We start from the raw sequence: 21,378 nt of genomic DNA, 5'->3' as shown, positions 1-21,378 counted from the left end.
GGGATGGGGGCCTTCTGTGTAAGAGCAATGACACGGCAAGGTAAGGAGCACATGGTAGAAGTGGGTCCCAGGTTGTCACAGGGACGGGTCTGTAAATACCCGTCTGTCCCCTTACAGATCTGGGAACCAACCTGAGTGAGCGCCAGGGCCAGAATACCATGCCCATGCCATCCTGGACCATCTGTTCAGCCCCTGAGAGAAAGGCCTTTCTTTGTGTACTGTACTGTGCTGTTTTGTTTGCCTTGTCCATAGTCTTCTTCATATATATATCTTTATTAGGCTTCATACAAGTTAAAATAACCAACAACACATAGACATACAACATTGTACATTACAATACAATACAATTAACTGAAAAATTCTAATGGTTTTAACTTTGCAAATTGCCTGCCTTTTCAATAACTTTTGTATATATACTTTTTATTGACGTTTCCAGATAGCTGTTCATCGATATTGCTTTTGATAAGGTGTAACCTTGCTCTGATAGTCTTTAGGGCTGAAGGGTGGGGTATAAATACCATAATAAAATTAAAAGATTTAGGAAAAGGCCAGGATATATAGGAGTCATAGCAATGACTGTGAATAGTTTGTGAATAGGGAGCTGGGGATGTTTAGCCTGTGAATAGTTTGCAATGACTGTGAATGGCTGACACCCAGCTCAAATCGAAGGAAATAAAATAGTAATAATAAAAAAATCTCTAACTCTCGTGAGGCGGAGATTAGCTGGAGGGCAGTATGGCGCAGTGGTTAGAGCACTAGCATTTGTTATTTGTTGCGTGGGTGAGGCATGTCACCTCTGAAGCACACAGTGGGTGGCCTTGGGTGGATCCGTGCTCTCTGCCAGCCTCATTTCACTGGATCCCAGCACAGATAAAGAGGCTTAGCATCATAAGAAAGATAAACAGCAACGAGTCTGTGTCTCGGACCCAGGATGCCTAGCATTCCACCTTGGAAAACATTCCTGGCCTGAGATATTTTTATTGCCCTTGTCACCGCTGACCTGTCAGACTGGCACTTATCCATTGGAAGGCTTGCCAATATTGGGCCCAACCTACATCCTGTGGCAGAGAGTTCCTCAGGATAATTGCCACATTGTCCAGCTTAAAAAGCATGTGCTTTTCATCAGTCTGGAATGTTTCACTGCTGATCTTGTCATGCCATCTCGCTGTTCTTGGAAGACAATAGATAGTGTTGAGCCAACCAAGATGGAAATGCAGATTTGATTTTTAATTACGATGACTATGATAATGATGATTATGATGTTGAACCAGCTGGAATCCTACAGGCTAGAAAGTTAAAAAACAAAATGAGGATGGAGCCAGGCTTAGTTGCATGGTTACAGGGATCACACAAGTCATAGAATCCTAGAGTTGGAAGAGACCCCAAGGGCCATCCAGTCCAACCCCCTTCTGCCATGCAGGAACTCTCAATCAAAGCATCCCTGACACATGGCCATCCAGCCTCTGCTTAAAGACCTTAGGGAGTGTGTTCCACTGTCGAACAGCCCTTACTGTCAGGAAGTTCTTCCTAATGTTGAGCTGGAGTCTCTTTTCCTGCAGCTTGCATCCATTGCTCGATTGGGTCCTGTTCTCTGGAGCAGCAGAAAACAAGCTTGCTCCCTCCTCAATATGACATCCCTTCAAATATTTAAACAAGGCTATCATATCATCTCTTAACTTTTTCTTTTCCAGGCTAAACATCCCCAGCTCCCTAAGTCGTTCCTCATAGGACATAGCTTCTAGACCCTTCACCATTTTGGTCACCCTCCTAGACCCTCCACCATTTTTGTTCCTCAAGTTTGTGCTGGAAATATCAGAAGAAGGAACTTGTGGTAGACTTATGAAAGACAAACAAATGGGTCTTAGAATGGGCCAGGCCTGAGGTTTCCCTGGAAGCCAATATGACGAGGCAGCCATACTTTGGCCACATCATGAGAAGACATGACTCATTGGAAAAGACTATACAGTAATTCTAGGGAAGGTGGAGGGAAGGAAAACGAGAAGAAGATCAGATGTTAGCTGGATGGACTCCATTAAGGAGGTCATGAGTATGAATCTGCAAGAACTAAGAAAAGTAGTGGAGGATAGGGAGTCTTGGAGAAGTCGAGATCGACTCGAGAGTGTCTAACAAACAAACAAACAAACAAACAAACAAACAAGCAACCCCAGCTCTAGAACTCTCTTCCCAAGGAGACCACAATGCCCACCTTCTCACCATCCTATTGATGTACAAACATTTTTATTCTGACAGTCTTTTCGAACTTAAAGAAAGGCTCTCAAGAGAGTGTTGTTGGCGTTGTGCGCCTTCAAGTCATTTCCGACTTATGGTGACCATAAGGCAAACCTATTCTAGGGTTTTTTTGGCAAGTTTCTTCAGAGGGGGTTTGCCATGGCCATCCTCTGAGGCTGAGAGTGTGTGACTTGCCCCAGTTCACCCAGTGGGTTTCCATGGATGAACTGGGATTCCAGCTGGTCTCCAAACTCTTGGTCCAATGCTCAAACCACTATGTCAAACTGGCTCTCCAAGAGGGTGCTATACTTTTTTTTTTAACAGTTAAGTAATATTTATTACTTAGTTGTTTGTGGGTTTTACGGGTTATGTGGCCATGTTCTAGAAGAGTTTATTCCTGATGTTTCGCCAGCATCTGTGGCTGGCATCTTCAGAGAATGGTGGCATGAGAGTGAGTGGGGTGTGTATTGTTACTTCCATGCCAGCATCCTCTGAAGATGCCAGCCACAGATGCAGGCGAAACGTCAGGAATAAACTCTTCTAGAACATGGATGCATAGTCCAAAAATCCCACAAAAGCATGGATACCAGCCATGAAAGCCTTCGACTTCACAATATTTATTACATTTTCCCATATGCAGATTTGCAATCTTTGTATTCCAACATACTTAACATTTTTCACATTATTCCTCGGTCTTTACACTGTCTTTAAGCTTAATTTCAGTATCCATTTGCGAATTTCTTTTAGCCTACCAAGGCCATACTGTTTGTTTGTTCGTTTGTTTGAAAATTCACATTTTATCCCCCCCATATTTTTATTGAAAATCACACAGATAAAAACATAAAATTAATTCAAGAAACAACAGACATAACAAAACAAATGACCTTAGATACAGTTATACATATAATACTTCATCTCCTCTCTGTTAGTTCTTGAATGTGTGCATATTGACTCTTATATAAACCTATCCTCCAAAGGAGTTCTTAAATAGTCTGTATATATGTGGCTTAATCAAATATTTTCTGTACATCCAAGTGCGTGTTTCCAAATTGTTTTAATACTGTCGGCACGTTTCTGTCCCAATGTTGTCCCTTTGTATATTCTTAGCTATGTTGTGCTTGTTCCAGTTTGGAAGCCAGCTTGAATCCCAGTTTTGGGGGAAAGGTAGGAATATAGATAAAGACAGTAACAACAACAGGAAGAAGAAGAAGGAAAAAGAGAAAGAGGAGGAAGTAGTAGCAGCAGCATTGCGTAAATCATGGAAATGGGTTGAAGTTGTGACTAACGTAAGACCTGTTGATTTGAGTGGATCTCTCTAAGCATGACTAAATTTGAATCCATTTTTGTTGTTGCCCTAGTAGGTCAGACGTCATCCCCTTTCCATCCATCCTTACATCATGTCCCTCTTATGCAACGGGATGAGACACACGTTTGCCTTTTCCTTCTTAGAAATAATCTAGTCCCTGTGATATGCAACCAGAAACCAGGAGGAACCTTGCAACCTCTGGCACGATAAAGGAACCTCTGATTTATTATTACGCTTTCGACGTTGCACACGATTTCCCAATGCATCCCAAACTGGTTTCCCCCATCTGCGCACAGCCTCATTTTTTGTCGTTGGGTAAAAGAGAGGAAGAAATATTTTGGGAATGTTTAGAGAAGAGTCTTCCTGGACTGTGCGGAAGGACGGCCGATACAAATAAGGCAGGATGGTAATGAATCAATTTGTGTTTTCATTATGCACATACCAAAGGTTCGGGGGTGTCTCCTGACTGCTGTTGTCCTCCCACTTGATTATATTTGGATATTGGGGTGATCTCATCCCGGTGTTTTTGGAGAACGCCCCGAGGAAAAGGAGAGGTGATCCACAATGGATGCCTTTGGCCCTGCCTCCTCCCTCCTGTTGCCTCTTTCCTTGCTCTGAACATGGAGTTTGTCTTCCTTGATTAATCAATCAGTCTTTATTTATGGTCAGTAGACCCGTCAAGGGTCAATCAATCAGTCAATCAATCAATTAGTCAATCAATCAATCTTTATTTACTGTCAATAGACCCGTCAAGGCATACAATAACTTAGCTCACATAAATGGAAAGCTTGCGTAACATATAAACCAATACAGTGCACCTGTGTTATATGTGGCTTTGAGCTTACGCACAAAGCTGTGTAGAACCGCGCGGGGTGCAAGGGGCAGCATGTCCCATTCGAATGAATGGGGCGTGTGCCACTGCGCCACCGCATGCACGAGTCTCATTCACTTGAAAGGAGCTCGAGCATACGCAGTATTTGGCTTACGCAGGGGGTCCGGAACAGATCCTCTGCGTAAGCCAAGGGCGCATTGTACTAATTAGAGAGATTATGTTAAAATACATTAAAATACAAAAGGCTAAGAATAAAATCAAGTGGGTCAGATTAGATTACAACAGTGGAGATCGTTTTGATTCTGAAATTATAGATCTAGGACAGTGATGGCAAACCTTTTAGGGACCGAGTGCCCAAACTGGAACCCCCAAACCACTTATTTATCGCAAAGTGTTGTGTCCCTCTGGCTTTCTAGTAACAAACTCTGGCAAATTCTGCCGCACGTGTTCACAGACAGGGCTCTGAGTGCCACCTTTGGCAAGCGTGCCATAGGTTCACCACCACTGATCTAAGGGATGTCGTGTTGAGGATGGAGCAAGCTTGTTTTCTGCTGCTCCAGAGAATGGGACCTGGAACAATGGATGCAAGCTCCAAGAACAGAGATTCCACCTCAGTCTTAGAAAGAACCTCCCAAATGTAAGAGGTGTTTGACAGCGGAAAATGCTACCTCAGGGAGTGGTGGAGTCTCCTCCTTTGGAGGTCTTTAAACAGAGGCTGGATGGCCATCTGTCAGGGGTGCTTTGATTGTGTTATTCCTGTATGGCTGAAATGTTGGAGTGGATGGCCCTTGGGGTCTCTTCCAACTCTATGATTCTGTGGTCTCCTCTTTACTAGTAAGTTGCAGCAGCAGCAAATCCTTCAAAGGGATTAACTGGTGGAGGGGGAGATGTGGAATAACAAAACCCAAGTGTAGATCTTGGTCAGTGTGTAAACCCTTCTGCAGACATGGAGGCCAGTGGCTGCCATTGGCCTAGGTCATTATAGAGCAGTGGTTCTCAACCTTCCCAATGCCGCAACCTTTTAATGTTGTGATGACCCCCAACCATACAATTATTTTCATTGCTGCATGCAAATATATGTTTTCCGATGGTCTTAGGCGACCCCTGTGAAAGGGTCATTCGACCACCAAAGGGGTCCTGAACCACAGGTTGGGGACCACTGTTATAGAGAGTGTGAAATGGTTGGCCAGAACAAACTTTCTACAGGCAAGAAGGAAGCTTGTCCACCGTCTCTCTTAAAGACCCGTGAAACACAGATGGGACATTTCTCCTGCACTGGACTTTTTTGATGGTGTCCTCACTCACTCCATATCCTTGCCCCTACATAGGATGGAGAGTTTCAAGAAGCTCTTTGCCCACAACTGTAGAATAAAAACACCCAATATTCAGTAATGCATGTCTTCCTGAAACGTCCCATTTTTTGTCCTACACAGATAGCCCCCCCACACACCAATGACCTTGTCCCGAAAAATTTAGGGAAGACGAGAATCTATTCCAAGTCCTAAACTGAATGTTAGCAAAACTATTCAAATGTCGGAGCCAGTTTTGGAACAGATTTCAGCACCTTGGGCAGATGTTTTAAATTCTGGACTAAAATCCAGAGCCAGTTTGCCACAGCTCATTATGGAAGCTGCCAGCTGCCAGGACAAACAGAGGCTGGCACCGGGGCATCAACCCTGGGTATACTCATCTCCTCTCCTCTCATGGCATGTTCCTCGTCTGTCTAATTAAATCACACCACACCTTTGGATTGCGATATCTATTTACCTGTTTCCATAGTGGCTAAGGGGAGAAGGGAACCCCATTATGAAATCATTCCTCAGGGCAAGGGAAGGATCCAACCTAGCAGCCAAACTTGGGCCGTCCTGAATGGCTCTGTAGTTTCCCAACTTCTGGTGCCCTTTCGCTGCATGTTGGGGGAGCTATTTGGTCAAGTCTCGTTCCTCTGAGATCGTATTGACTCCTGAATTCCTGCAAAGGTCCAAGGGACCAGTCCTCCCTCCATCAGGCAGGATGAGTTGGCCGCTTCAGGCCACCAATTTTCAATGTCACGGCAGCATCTGAACTGGTTCTTTAATTTCTTTTAATTACCTTTTTCCTCCCAGAAAGAGAGGAAGGAGGAGAGAAAGAGACGGAGAGAATGGCACTGGTTGCATTTTTAATTCACTTTTTATGATTTGGATTTAGCTACCGAAATAACTTGGCCTCCCTCGGGTATCGAATTCAGAGAATCTGCGGAGGAAGGCAGTGTTTGGGCCTGCAAGATATTGGTTAATCTCAACTAGAGTAGATGCATTGAATCAATTGTTGAAAGGTGAATCAACACGCAGAGAGTGGCAGAGAGGGATGCTTCCCATCACCTTGTTCTTATTTGTAATTGGAGATGTGGGGACTCGAACCTGAGACCTTCTGCGTGCAAACAACACCTATGTGTGGCTCTTCCCTAGGAGAAATGTAGGAGGGAAGAGTGAAGTGCTCAGGCCACACACACTGTTGGAAAGAGGATACTGGGCCATGCAAACCTTCCTCTGGTCAGATCAGGCAATTATGATGCTCTTCAGTCTCTGAGAATGTACAGAGTGCCTTTCCCATGAGAAGACGTTAGCTTTTGTTCTCAGAATGGCTCCACAAACATCCAGCCTTGAAGATGGATGTCTGACCACAGTTGACAGCAGAGCTGCCCAGGATATTTTTTCCACCTGAGGCAACAGACAAGATGACAGCTCTCCCATTCTTTGCACACGCAAAAAAACCCAAGCAGCGTGGCAGTTGAGGCATGTGTCAACACTAATGAGGATGAGTACCTTTCACCACACCTAAAAGTAGCCAGCTAGCTATGTGCTACACAACTCTCTCTGGTTCTTGGCATCTGCCCATCCCTCACTAGTAATTGGTACCTGTAGTGACATCCCAGAAGTACATGCGTGTCTCCATTAACAAAGGCCCTGTCTGCATGGGCCAAATAAAATGGCCTCCCCCTATCCTCTTGGTGGGGGTTCTGGATGATGCATGGCCAAATGCCTGAGTCTTCTGCAAACATTCTGGATGCTGTCCAGCACCAAATCTGGTGTATAAAACTCTTAGCACGGATTTAAATACAACGCTCCTTGCTCTGGATCTTCCCAGATGATCTAGAGCCATGGTGGCAAACCTATGGCACGCGTGCCCTCTCTGGCATGAGAAGCCATTTCTGGGGGCACGTGGAGAGATGGGAGGGCAAAGGAAGAGTAGGGTCTTCAGCTGTCTCCAAGGAAGTCCTGCTCCCAGAAGTCCCACCCTCAGAAGGTGAAAGTCCCACTCTTGGAAGTCCCCCCCCAGCACCGGGTAACACCTGGCGCAGGAACGCCTTTGAGTTTGGGCACTTGGTCTCTAAAAGGTTCACCATCACTGATCTAGAGTCCTCTGATCCAGTGCTAGGCAGCTGTTTGCATACAATAGCAAGTACATTTCTATACTGCTTATCAGTGAATCAGCACTCCCTAACAGTTTACAATGTGTAAGTCGCTTGCCCCCAGCAAGGTTGGTACTCATTTTGCCAACCTACGAAACGATGAAAGGCTGTGTGCACCTTGAAGCCCTCCTCTAGAATTGAACTTACAATGTTGTGGCTGCAGTACAAGTATTTAACCTGCTGTGCCGTTTGGCATGGCTGCCGCTGCGGCAACTCATTCATTTGGAGGTCGGAACGAAGCATCCAGCAACGTGATCAAGGCTGAGTGTCTTGTTCTGACATCAGAAGCATGCAACTCTTACCAGTGATGGCTGCACCAAGCGGTGCATTGGAATGCATATGTGAACAACGTCTGGCATCAGAATGGAGAGCCAAGGTAATGGTGGAAGGTCAGGACAGCTCCAGGGCCAGAATATTTCAGGCTGCCCCAGAGTATTCTGGCCAGTGTGGACAGCACCCAAGCCTTTGACAAAGGAACTCTTTTTTACAAAGTGTTTTTACATCATCCCCCCTTTCCCCATGTCTTCTGTCTAGCCGGAAGTTTGTTCGGTTTTTAGCCGCATCAGAATTGGGAGGATGGTGAAGGAAGGGTGGCAAAGCACAGATGTTCATTCAACACTGGATTGTAGCAATGTGTATTGAGAATACAGTGCAATAAAGATTGAGCTGGGAAAGAAATTGCAAGAAAAGTGGAAGCTGATAAATGAAAATATAATCCCTGGATGCATTTTAGAAGAAGATTCGAAGGTGTCTTTAGAAGGTTCAAAATATTTTTTGTTTACTGACATGTGGCTCACCTCTCCAGGCTTTTTCATTTAACATGGGCCTATTGCTAGACGTTTGCAATAATTTGTTGAACTGCTCTTGTTTTTGGCGACATAGGAACCTCTCCCTACCGTTCCCATGTTATTTTTGGCTCTGGCGTCAAATTTTCCATTCAAGGAGCCATACTCGGTCAAATATCGACTTAGTCAACTGAGCCATACCTGTAGATTGAACCTGTCCCCTATATCTTTTGCTTTAAACATAGAGCGAACAAGGAAAAAGACAATTTGATAATGAAACACAGATTTTTTTCCTTGTTTTTCTTTCTTTTTTATTCCATCAATTTTTACAACAACAAAAATTATAGGATGAAACATGAGAGGTCATAATGAAGGGTGCCACTCATCGGAGGACCGCTTGCTAAGTGGCTTCATGGAGACAGCAATGAACTTGAAAAAGTCACTTTTGCAACTACATAACTCCCAGAATCTCCCCAGCTTGGGAGGATTCTGGGACTTCAGGTCCCAAATGTCACTTTTCAAAGGGCATCATGTAGATCTATTTCAGAAAACATTAGGGTCTTTTCTCAAATGATGTGGCAGTTCGTTCAGAGCGAAGCCAATGTCAAAACTAAAGGCTCATTTGCTGCTCCTTTTCAGCCATGACATAGGCCAAAAGCGCCGTGCTCCCGCCGATATTAGGGTTCTGGAACGTGCAGCAACCACACACTCCAGAACCCTACAACGTGTGGGCAGTGGCCTAATGGCGGCCTCCCGTCCACATGGGGGCTGCCATCTTGGCGTAAGCGACACACAGCATATACATATCACTGAGCATTGCTTACATCATGAGTGCACCAATGGCACACTTGTAACGTGCGCGCACCGACCTAAAAAGAACCTGTTTTTTTGAGTTCTTTTGGGGGTGGAGGGACGCCGGGCAGTTTGGCTCCTGTGACGTCCCTCCATGGGAAAACCGGACGCCGCCAGCCTGCCCTTTCCCGAAGGTATGTACTGGGCCTTAATACCTAGCCTCTGGTTCGTATCACTGGACGATGCTTCCTTCCCCAGGAGTGGAATGGAAATAGAAGTCCTGCTCTATGCAGCTACTGATGCCATTTCTTATATGCCTCTATTTAGGTCCCCAGTGAATCTTGCATAGACAAACTAGGGAGTTTCCACAGATTAGGATATCTTGCAGATCTGCTACGCAAGGTCCCTTTGAGGGAATGGAGAGGTTTTCTCTTTGCCCTTCACATGCAACAGATTTGTGCATTTTGTGAAAGAAAGAAAGGAAGACTCCATTCAACCATTTCTGAAGGTTGGCACAGAGAAGGCTTTGGGTAGCCTTCCAATTGTCATTGTCTGATGCAACTTTTTATCGTGGTAGTCCTATGAGTTTGGTGTGCTTACAGCTTCTCTTATGGCCCTAGTCCCGATTCATGTGGTCAAATCTAATCTGATTTCAGAACGCTGTGGGTGACTAACTTTGCATTCCCTTTGATCCAAGAGACAAAATTCAGGATGGAGTCCTGATTTCTGTTCTTTAAACCCATAGCCCACAAACAAGCTTGATGGAGGAAAGCATCATCAATGCTATGGAAAACGGGCAAATGGATGGGGGGGGGGGAATACCAATTTCTCATTCAGGGCAACAAAACAAAAAAGTTAATGTGAGGAATCTTTTAAAAAAGTAAATCAAAACTGAGGAAATAAAAAGTTTTGATGAATTTTATCGTTCCCATTAAATATACATCAATATTATTTAACATTTTCAGAGCCTGCGGCATCCAGGTTCCAGAAGTAGAAAAAGGAGAGAGACATCACATTGGAAAGCTCCTAGATCCAGAAGTCTCCAAGATCTAATGGGTCTAGAACCAAACGTTTTAAACTTTTTAAGGTAAAGTTTGGAAGGGCTGAAGAGACAAAAGAAACTAATGTGCATTCTACAACCATTGGCCAAAATGATGCCTTATGGTTCCTGAGCCCATCCTACAAAACCCCACAGTTGAAAGGTTCTAGAGTTTCTCTGAAGATGCCAGCCACAGATGCTGGAGAAACGTCAGGAAGAAACTCTTCTAGAATATGGCCACATAGCCCGAAAAGCCCACAAAAAACTATGTTCTAGAGTTGAGCGATCAGAAACCTAGAATGTCAAGATTCTGGCAGGCTAGCAACAGTGTTGTTCTGGAGCAACCCTATGACCAAGAAAAAACTGGGACAGGAATTGAAAGTTTCTTGACTGGAAGAAAGGAGATCAGCTCTAGAATTCGATATTCCAGAAGCAGAGAAAACCAGAGGGGAGAGGGAGCTGCTGCCCCAATTTTTTAACACTGGATTGAAAACCGATTGGCGTCATGGTGGAGAGTCTCTTGTTCTTTCTGTGTAAATGGTCCAAGGCCTTGTGGTTCTGATCTTCCCCGGTGTGCGTTACTTCTTGCTTCCTGGAACTCGACAACCCTTAGCTGCATCCCCCATGATATCCCAATATTCACCAAACTGGAGTCTGGCCTCTTCGTTGTCTCCAAGGCACTCGATCTTCTCCTCCAGCGCGCAAGCCCCCTGTTTTGAGAAAAGGGAGCGATTAACAAAACACACACAGATCATAAGCAGAGAGCAGAGGGTTCGTTCTGTGGCCTTTGGTATCACCACACAAGGGTGATACAGCCTATCATAACAGGGAATACAAGAGGTAGGGCTTGTTGGTGTTGGCTCCAAAATATACTCCTCCCAACCCAGGGCCACACAGTGTGTGCGTGTGTGTATATATCCCACTCACTTCTATGCCAGCATTCTCTGAAGATGCCAGCCATTTTAAAGGATTGGCTCCATCCACTTGCATTGACCAGGATGGGGTGGCCACCCAAAACAAAACAAAAATGGAGAGTGAGGAAGGACACGGTTGCCCTTTAATTTCCACCACAGTTGAGAGTCTTATATCAAGACGAAGGGTGGGGAATGGTCAAACCTCCAGATTTGTAATACTATGAATACCACAGTCCTTTCACATTCATCATTCTGGGTGGAGCTGATGGGCCTTGTAAGCCAAAACATTGGGCAAAGGAGTTTACACCTGGATAGGTAGAGCTTCTGCTGTCCTCCAGATGTTCTGGACTATAACTCCCATCTACTCAGCCAGCAGGGCCAAGGATTTTGGGAGTTATGGTCCGAAATATCTGGAGGATACCAGACCAAATGACCTACATCTGTGTATAGATGAAGTGAGAACTTGGAGCTCTGCTTGGGCGATCTTACAAGATAGTTGTGAGCCAGCTCTGTCTGCCCAGTTGGAAACCTTGCATGGTCTTCTTTGGTTTGGGCCCTCTGCTCCCCAAATTGGCAACTCTCCTCACCTTTGCTAAATGTGGCAGCCTCTGTCCCACCAGTTCTTTCAGCTCATTGGGGGTGATGCACTCCTTGCGGCCCTTGACAGCATGACAGTGGAAGTTGTTGATGACAATTTCGATGGCCCTCTCGACGTCCGTGAGTTCTTGGCAGTCCTGAAGTGGCCAGAAGAGTCGGAGAAAGATGGAGAAGGAGACACAGGAGGAGAAAGGTGGAGATGGAATTATTGTGAGTTGCCAGACATCAGCAAAAGTCGGATCTCTTGACAAAGCCGTTGAACCAGCCCGTCTCCCTCCCACACAACTACACACTCCCTGAAACTCCAGCTACCAGCCTTTGAGACTCTCAAGATTGCATACCGGCTCCAATGAGCAATCTCCAGATGATATCCGTTCTACTTTCTACTCAATATCCGTTCTCACCACCCCAAAAAGGGCGAGGCTCAAAGAGTCCAACCTCATTCCAGGGGCCCTTTTACGCCATACAATAATAGCATCAGGGATGTACTTGAACGGCTGTGGCAATATCCTGTGGAACTGTGGCACTTGCAGTTTAGAGACGAGTTACAGTTGGACCACTGTACCTATGAATTCTGCATCCACAGATTCAACGTGGAAATATATTTTTGAACCTTTCCCCAAAAGCAAACCTTAATTTTGTGAAGTTGAAGGCTTTCATGACCGGCATCCATAGTTTGTTGTGGGTTTTTTCGGGCTATGTGTCCATGTTCTAGAAGAGTGGCTAGCATCTTGAGAGAATGCTGGCATGGAAGAGAGTTGGATATATATATATATATATATATATATATATATATATATATATAGACACACACACCAATACTCAGATTAAAACACCAATACTCAGATTAAACATGGAAATCACTCCTCCCTACCCAGGGTCACACAGTGTGTGTGTATATATCCAACTCTCTTCCATGCCAGCATTCTCTCAAGATGCCAGCCACAGATGCTGGTGAAACATCAGGAATAAACTCTTCTAGAACATGACCACATAGTCCAAAAAACCCACAACACACCTTCATTTTGCCATTTTATATACCGTAGATACAGCCCAGTCCCTATTGACCCTTATTTGAGGCATCGCCAAACTGTATTCCATTTTTTTTTGTATTTGTATTGTATTGCTTGCATTGTTTTTTCTATTGATCACTGTATAATATTGTACCGCATTGTATTGTTTTGTGCTGGTCATTGACCATAATAAATTTCATTTCATTTTATATACAGTACACCATTTTGCTATCCCGCTGTATATAGTAAAATTCAAACATCTACGGACTTTGGGATCCACGAACCAAACCCCAAAAGATACCAAGGGCTCACTGTATTTAGGATTCTGAACCAGGAAACTATAGGATCTCCCTGGACTACAAAACCCAGGATTCCTCAGGATGCAGCCATGGCAGTTAAAGTTAAACCATTGCACTGTAACTATGTGGCATGAAAAAGCCCCATATCAGGTGAGTAGATTATGAAGATGCACCTTCTCTTCCTCTCCATCATTAGACCAGATGTGAATATGACCCCTCCATCTTTCCTCATTTTCACATCAAAACAGATCCATCTATAACAAGGCTGTAGCTACCATTGGATGGGAGAGGGATTGTTCCTAGGCTTAATATTAATAAATATTAAATGTTATTATTCAGATACCATCCACTCCATTCCCAATACTTGTCCTGCAAGACCTCAAAGAAACCAGATGTCTTGCCCATAGACCCATGAGCATGAAGCTATACTTATCTATACTATTCACTCTTGTATAGAGCAGAATTTGCCTAACACATGGCTCCCGTTTTTCATTGCTTTAGTAAAAAATGATGAATCCATTCCAGCTGGAGGTGGATTGATGCAGATTGATGGACTGACTGCTTAAGGTTGGGAGAATCTTTCCTGTTTATCCAGGATCTTTCCCACATCCGCGATCCAGAATCCTGACTCCTCAAAAAGTCTTGTTCACAGCCCCAGATAAAAGGACATGGTGCTACTTTTTAAGGTAACCAAGCATCCCTGTGGCTGGCATCTTCAGAGAATATTGGCATGGGAGTGAGTGGGGTGTATATATATTGTGTGACCTTACTCTCTTCCATGCCAGCATTCTCTGAAGATGCCAAAGCAACAGATGCCGGTGAAACGTCAGGAATAAACTCTTCTAGAACATGGCCACATCGCCCGAAAAACCCACAAAAAACTATGGATGCTGGCCATGAAAGCCTTCAGCCTTTGATTAGTTTGTCCTAACTAAGGATCAAAAAGACCTGGTGATGTCTCATCCAATTAACCCAAAGGAGAGTAGCATTTTTTTTCCAACCCGGTGCCCAGCTTGTCTGGTAATAATTGGGCACGAATGGAGTTTCAAAACATTAGGAAGGTTTTATGATCATCCAAGCCATTGCATTCTCCAGTATCTCCTGGAGGGTTAATCACAATGTACAGACATGAGAGCCAGACTGTGTAGAAAGCTGATAGAAAGAAAAACAACTCAGCTGAGATGTGGCGCTGGAGAAGAGTGCTAAGGGTACCATGGAGAGCCAAATGAATTGGTCTGAGAGCAGATCAAACCTGAATTCTCCCTGGAAGCCAAGATGGATAAATCAAGGCCATATTACTTTGGCCACATCACGAGAAGGAAGGACTCATTAGAAAAGTCAATGATGCTAGGAAAAATAGAAGGCAGTAGAAAGAGAAGACATGGGCCTGAGCTTGAAGGACCGAGCAAAGCAGCTGAAGACATGGGGTCTTGGAGAAATCCCATAAACAATATAAGTCAGAGGTGACTTGAGGTCAGTGAACAACAACCAAGGCTGAAGAAGGCCTAACTGAGAGTTTGTTCCAATAACCCGGGGTGGGAGGAAAGCTATGGTCCCTTAGCATGGCTGCAGTGTTCAGGAACATTCGGTGCTGTGACCCTGTAATGCCTGGTTTCCCATCCCTGTAGGAAGAGAAGCAGAACAAGGCAAAGGGACAAGAGGCATACTGGGTCTTTATGGCATCAATGGGCAAAGTGTGGTCTCCAGAGCTCCTAGAAATGTTTTGTCCCCAATGCCCTCGGGAAGGAGTAGACATTTTTGCAACGTTTTTGATGCCCAGGGCCATTGCAAGCCCAGGAGTGGAAGTGGACAGGAAAAGATCATAGAATCATAGAATCCAAGAGTTGGAAGAGACCCCAAGGGCCATCCAGTCCAACCCCCTGCCATACAGGAACTCACAATCAAAGCATTGTGATGGCTGATCACTAGTTTTTGTTGCTACAGAAGGATTCTTCTGGGCATAAAATGCCATGTCAACATGGTGAACTTATCTCTCCAAGGTTCCTAAAAGATATTTGGGGGTATTTGGGTTTTTTTTGTGGGGGTAGTGGAAAAGATGGGGGGGGGGTGGCCCTCCAATACCTTCTGGAGGGTTAATGCAACCGCTTGCTCTAAGAGATGCTTGGGACCTAAGGTTAAGTTTCAGTGCATCATGCGCAACATTATTGCTGTGGGAACCTTGTACTACTCGAGAAGAAAAATCCATCATCCTCCCCCTGAGGCAACTGTAGGACTGTGAGAGCATATTATGTTTTAATTTAGCAGCTACCCAATTTCAGACTGCATATATATATATATATATATATATATATATATATATATATATAAGCAATGCACCACTATTCCCTATAGGTACCATATATACCAATCCGCTTTGATCCTGAACACTGCAGATCAGATTCATAGCCAAGCCGGCAAGGCCTGAACCCTTTTTGCACAACCCAATGTACCACCGCATCTGCTTTTTCTAGGAATGTGCCCCTCAAAAATGTGTTTGTAGGAATCCTAATTCCATACCGGGACCACGAGATGTCAGTCCACAGGCCTGCTTTGCCATCTTTAAATGCAACACCTTGCCCTTTTATCTAAAACCTTAAGCAAAAGGTTTGCAAAATCCTCCATCCTAAACTGAGAAATTGGGGGGAATTTCACCAGATTTCTCCAGAAGCGGAAGCATTTCCTAATGATTTTCTAAGGCAAGGTGGAAATCCTTCACAAGACCCCAAACCTTTGTAGATACGGGGGAACGAAGCTTGGAAAAGTTACATTGCTGACTGGAGGAACTGTGAGAGACGTGGTCAAAAAAGGTAGCATTTCTCAGTAGGAGGAATTTTTTTTTTCATGGGAAAAAGTCAGTATGAGAGAAAATTGAGCAAATTATCCTTTGGGAAGGTGGGTGATGGAAGGAACTCTCTGAAATCTTCACAGCAAAATAAAAATGTTTTCTGAAGAATTGCAATCCATCTCAGTTTTCCCCATCCTTTTCTCGGTTATTCCAAACTAGGATGGCTTCCCACGGAACATAATTCTTTTCTTCCTCTAGGACAGTGATGGTGAACCTATGGCACGTGTGCCAGAGGTGGCACTCAGAGCCCTCTCTGTGGGCACATGTGCCATCGCCCCAGCACAGTTTGCCAGAGTTTGTTACTAGAAAGCCAGAGGGACACGGCACTTTGCAATAAATAAGTGGCTTTTGGGTTGCAGTTTGGGCACTTGGCTTCTAAAAGGTTCACCATCACTGCTCTAGGATCTGTCTAGGCTCCTAGTTTTTCTATATGCGAATAGAATCGCCACCCAGTTAATATAACTATGTGAAATTTTCAATCGCAATTCCATTTTATCCTCCTTCCAAAACAACAACAGTAGGTTCTCCTAATTTGTACTCATGGCCTGAATCTTGTTTGTTAGTCCCAACTAGAATAGACTATCACACGAGGAAAGAAAACAGAAATCCAGTTGGATAGTAGCACTTTTCTATGGAGTTTAACACACTAGCGAGATCCCGTGGGAAAATGGGATTTAAAGAGTTAAATTAGAGGAAACCCAGAAATGCCCAAAGTTTATCGCACGGCGTCGCCGTTAATGCGAAATGACGTGAAGTTAAATCAAAGTTAAACCGGAGGAAACCGGCAGCTTTTTGCTTTCAGGAAATTCCGAAAGTCAAAAGGTAGCATTTTTATCCGCTTTAATTTTGGTTTAACTTCGTGTCATTTCACTTTAGCAGAAATTCGGTGGGATAAACTTCCCAAATTTACGGGTTCTGTTTAAATCTGAATTTAATTTAACTCTCGTTTAAATCCCGTTTTCCTGCGGGATTTTGCTAGTGTGATAAACTATGTACCTATGGTTTATTCTTCAGTTCTCTTCCCTTGACCGATGGTCATAAAAGCAAGTCTTTTGACGAAGTGATTTTTAAGGCGAGAGAAAAAGACTCGCTTTTACGACTGTCTCCTAAGGAAAGAAAATTGAAGAAATAGAATTCCAGGCAATAAAGGCATGGAGAAAGCCGACTGAACTTCCACTTTCTTTCCTCGTGAAATACGTTCCTCATTGAATCACTTACTGGAGTTGAAGTATGTAGATTGTTTCAATGGGTCTACTCTTATTGGGACCAATGAATAGGAATGAGTTTTATATTTTAAAGAATTCCAGACTGTGGATGCTGTTGGAGACAGGGATGAACAGAGAAAGAGAAAAGAAAAGCTTAAAAGCCTTAAGCATGATAAAGTGATCATGGATCTTGTGCCTCCCTTCAAAGGAATCCAGCAAGAGTGAAGCGTTCCATCCTTTGGTATGGAGTCCATCCAGTTCCATAGGATTTAGTCATGAGTCAGCATGCTGAGAACAGCAGTCTAAAAAGGCAGTGTTGGAGTCTTCCCAGTGTCATTGGACTGCAACTCCCAGCATTCTTCCCCATTAGCTGTGTTGTCTGGGGCTGCTGGGAGTTGTAGTCCAACAACATCTGGAGGGCCTGCTGATTCCCACTCCTGTTCTAGGGCTTCCATACTGGGTCCAGTGATGTAGGTCTGCTGGATCCTGAATCTTCTACCACTCTTTTCACCTTCTAATCAGAGGGCCAGAAAGAGGCGGCCAGGAGCCCACCTCTCTTTCTCCTGTAGCTGTGCCGCAACAACCATATTGCGCGGCGCAGCTACGCTAAAGAAAAAGGAGCGCTAAAACGCAGCTTCTTTTTGTGCCACCGCAAATAGGTAGTGAAGACGTTAGCATGTTGCTGCTGTGCGGCTCCATCTGGACGCCGCGCAGCAATGACATCATTGCTACGCGCACCATGTATACGTCGACATGCAGCGATGACGTCCTGGTGACATGCTAGGGTTGTGGTGCGTCTGGAAACGGCATCCTGAGGCAACCCTAGCATGTTGCCAGGACATGTTAAAGAGTCCAGCTGGACCGGGCCAATGACTCCTTTCCTTTTTGCAACCTCCATCCTAAAAACCTGTTCTGGGGAAACACTGTGACACATCTGGGGCAGGTTTTTGACGTCATTGAGAGTAATAGGGATGATTATTCCAGTCTCAATACCACATTTGGATCTTGGCTTATTTATATATATATATTTTCAATAAAAAGAAATCTTAATCACAAATGCTGACCTTGGAGGTCTTTAAACAGAGGCTGGATGGCCATCTGTTGGGTACACTTTGATTGAGAGTTCCTGCATGGCAGGGGGTTGGACTGGATGGCCCTTGGGGTCTCTTCCAACTCTATGATTCTATGATTCTATCAATATTCCATATTGGAATCATAAGTTTGCTTTGCTATTATTCCGGGGTTGCGTGTTGATGTTTTTCTAAATAAAGGCTAAGGAGAAAAAGGAATGATCCAGAAGAACCTGTCCAAAAGCTGAGAGAAGCAAGAACCAGTGGGGCGTTCCCCCGGATGAACGTAAATCCTCCGGAAGCCAGGACGTTAATCCTGAGATGTCTAAAATCCACTTAGGGCCACTCAGCAGCATCCATGATAGGCACCATTTGCATTATTTTGAGATCCGGTGTGCTATCAGTGCTCACGCCCATCGGGATCGGATGTGATCCGTAGTCACACAAGAGTCTCTTGATCCCTTGGCACAATAGACCCACCAAATGGGCATCCATGGGGCTGCATGCGACCCTGAAATTTGTTCTTCTGACCCCAGATTCCTCAGACCACCCTTTTAAGGAAGGCAATCCACCTTTCAAATAGGTCATAGTCCCTCCTGTACCATAAAAAATGCTTCCTGATTTGTTTCTTGACCGCTTTCTGTTTGGTCTTTTGCCAGTCTGTGTAGCCCTTGGAGGGTTGAGACGAAGGAACATTGACCCTAGACCTGCTACAGGTGACCAATCCTGACCTAAATTGTAACCTGCCCCGATCCTCTGGGGAGAGGTGGGCTAATAATAATAATAATAATAATAATAATAATAATAATAATAAGTATTATTATTATTATTATTATTATTATTATTATTATTAAACACTTTGCGCCAGCTTCCCTAATCTGGAGCCCAGGGATGATGGGAACACATCACCCAAGTCCAACACATTCACTGGGCACTAATTCAGGAAAGCAAGATTAAGAACCTTGTTTGGCTTCCCTTCTCTCCTATTTATTGGCCCCGTCATCCCCAATCATTCCAATTGGCGACGGCAACCTCTGACTCAACGCACAATTGGCACCATTCTCGGCTTCTTCTGACAATATTGCCCAAATCTATCCCACCCCACCCCACCCCTGGCACAAGCCTCTCCCATTGGGAGCTTACTAGTCGAAACACTTCAGTCTGTCTCAGGAGGCAAGTTCCCTCTGAAAGAGAGGAGAACTTTGCCAAAGTGTTAGCCAAGTCTTGCTAGGCCCCAACACTGGATTGCTACCGAACTGGAAAGAACAGGTTTGGTTGGAAAGACAGAGCCTGGCATTTCACGATAGGCAACTGGTTGCATAAGGGGAGCTGTTTCTTGGTCCTACTGTCTCAAGGGATACCGATATTCCAAAAGGATATATGGACTTGATGCCTTTTGCTAATAGTTTGTGAATGCCTTAATGAAAGTGATGAACATGGGTTTGGAAGGGATGAAGATGGCCAACCGTCCATCTCTGATCAACCATCTGAGTTCGCTGTACCACAAAATGACCCTTCATCTTTGGTCAACATCATCCAACTCTTTAGGCCAACATCACCTACCTCTCAAGGGCATGAAATGATCTGGATCTCTCAGAGACCACCATTGAGTTCATTTAAGAAGATGATTCTACAGGTAACCCCAAACTTGAATCTTCTACATCTCTCCCCTTCACAACACAAACCCGTTCACCTGTACGCCATCCTTCCATTTCAGAAAGACTTCCCTTCCGCGGAAAACTAGATCTAATGACATATTCAACTGACCTTTCTCCTCTTGCAGCATCTGCAACCCATCCTTCCTGGAGTGAGTCGATTTGGCGCACCGGCAAACGTTTCCCCTTCGGCTCTCCGAAATACGGTAGTCGGTTCCTCAAGATCCACCGGGTAGTTTCCTACTGACAGGCTTCGAATCTGACACCAGGATTTGTCTGACGAAGGCAAAAGAGAGAGAAAGGAAACTTTAAAGATTCTCAAGATGCATGTACCTCCTTTCCTTCTCCCACACTCATCGCCACCTCAATTCAGTCTTTCCCAAGCTGAAACAAAATGTGCAGGGAAGCGAATGTTTGGAAGCTGCCCGAACTTGTCCAAAAGGATGAGGCAAAGCAAAAGAAGAAAGGGGTGTGGCTGAGGAATGGATGGAAGGATAAATAGAGGAGTAGATTTTCTCCACCGAGACCACCACAGACCACCACACACATGCAGACACACACCCTTCTCTTTGGGGACCGGAGCCAACCCAATGTGTCCTGATGGAGGATGGCTGACTTACCTGCTCTGAGGAATTTAGTCTGCTGTTGAGGGCCTCCTCCCCGGCCACTGTTTTATATGCCAAGAAGGCGTGTGTGGGAGACACCTCACAAAGATACCAGGAGGTTGCGAGTGTGGCGCAAGGCACAAGGCGTCTCGTTGCATCGCTTGGCACCCGGCCAGCGTGGAACACTCCGGAACTGCCTCTTTCCTAGTCTTTTAGTCACAGCCGAGCAATAAGGAATGACAGGACTCCGGTTTGCAGGTGGCTCTCTCTGTCTTCCCTGTCACCAGCTGCTAGGTTCATGCACTCCCAAGTCTCCCTCATTGAAATTCCTGTATCCCCATGAGCAGCAGGGCAGATCTTGGGCAAGAGGGTGAAATGAGGCCGTTGCTTGCCTAAATAAGAATTCTGCCCCCCCCCCCCCCAAAAAAAAAAGCCTCACCTGGAGGACTGTGTCCAGTTCAGGACACCACAATTCAAAAAGGATGTTGAGAAACTATAGTGAAGGGCCTGGAAACCATGCCCTATGAGGAACGACCGAAGGAGCTGGGGATGTTTAGCCTGGAGAAGAGAAGGTTAAGAGATGATATGAGAGCCCTGTTTAAATTCTTGAAGTGATGCCACACTGAGGAGGAAGCAAGCTTGTTCTCTGCTGCTCCAGAGAACAGGACACAATGGAACAATGAATGCAAGCTGCAGGAAAAGAGATTCCAGCTCAACATTAGGAGGAACGTCCTGACAGTA

The 21,378-nt window shown here is 44.8% G+C and overlaps 1 protein-coding gene across 1 annotated transcript; it reads right to left on the bottom strand.

Annotated features, from left to right (window-relative positions):
* Window positions 1-8,945: 8,945 nt before the first annotated feature.
* On the bottom strand, window positions 8,946-20,684 carry S100A14 (S100 calcium binding protein A14). The gene is made up of 4 exons (XM_089483389.1): window positions 20,653-20,684; window positions 20,145-20,308; window positions 11,936-12,082; window positions 8,946-11,144 (listed from the first exon to the last, which is right to left on the bottom strand). The coding sequence occupies exons 2-4, from the start codon at window positions 20,172-20,174 to the stop codon at window positions 11,013-11,015; spliced, it is 309 nt and encodes a 102-aa protein (XP_089339515.1). The 5' UTR covers window positions 20,175-20,308; window positions 20,653-20,684; the 3' UTR covers window positions 8,946-11,012.
* Between the last annotated feature and the right edge of the window lie 694 nt (window positions 20,685-21,378).

The sequence above is a fragment of the Sceloporus occidentalis genome, unplaced genomic scaffold, assembly GCF_023333645.1.
Source record: "Sceloporus occidentalis isolate IW3139 unplaced genomic scaffold, rSceOcc1.0.p SCAF_20, whole genome shotgun sequence".
In the NCBI taxonomy this organism is placed as follows: domain Eukaryota; kingdom Metazoa; phylum Chordata; class Lepidosauria; order Squamata; family Phrynosomatidae; genus Sceloporus; species Sceloporus occidentalis.
The sequence above is the reverse complement of the archived record's forward strand: the minus strand, read 5'-3'. Positions and strand labels throughout refer to the sequence as shown.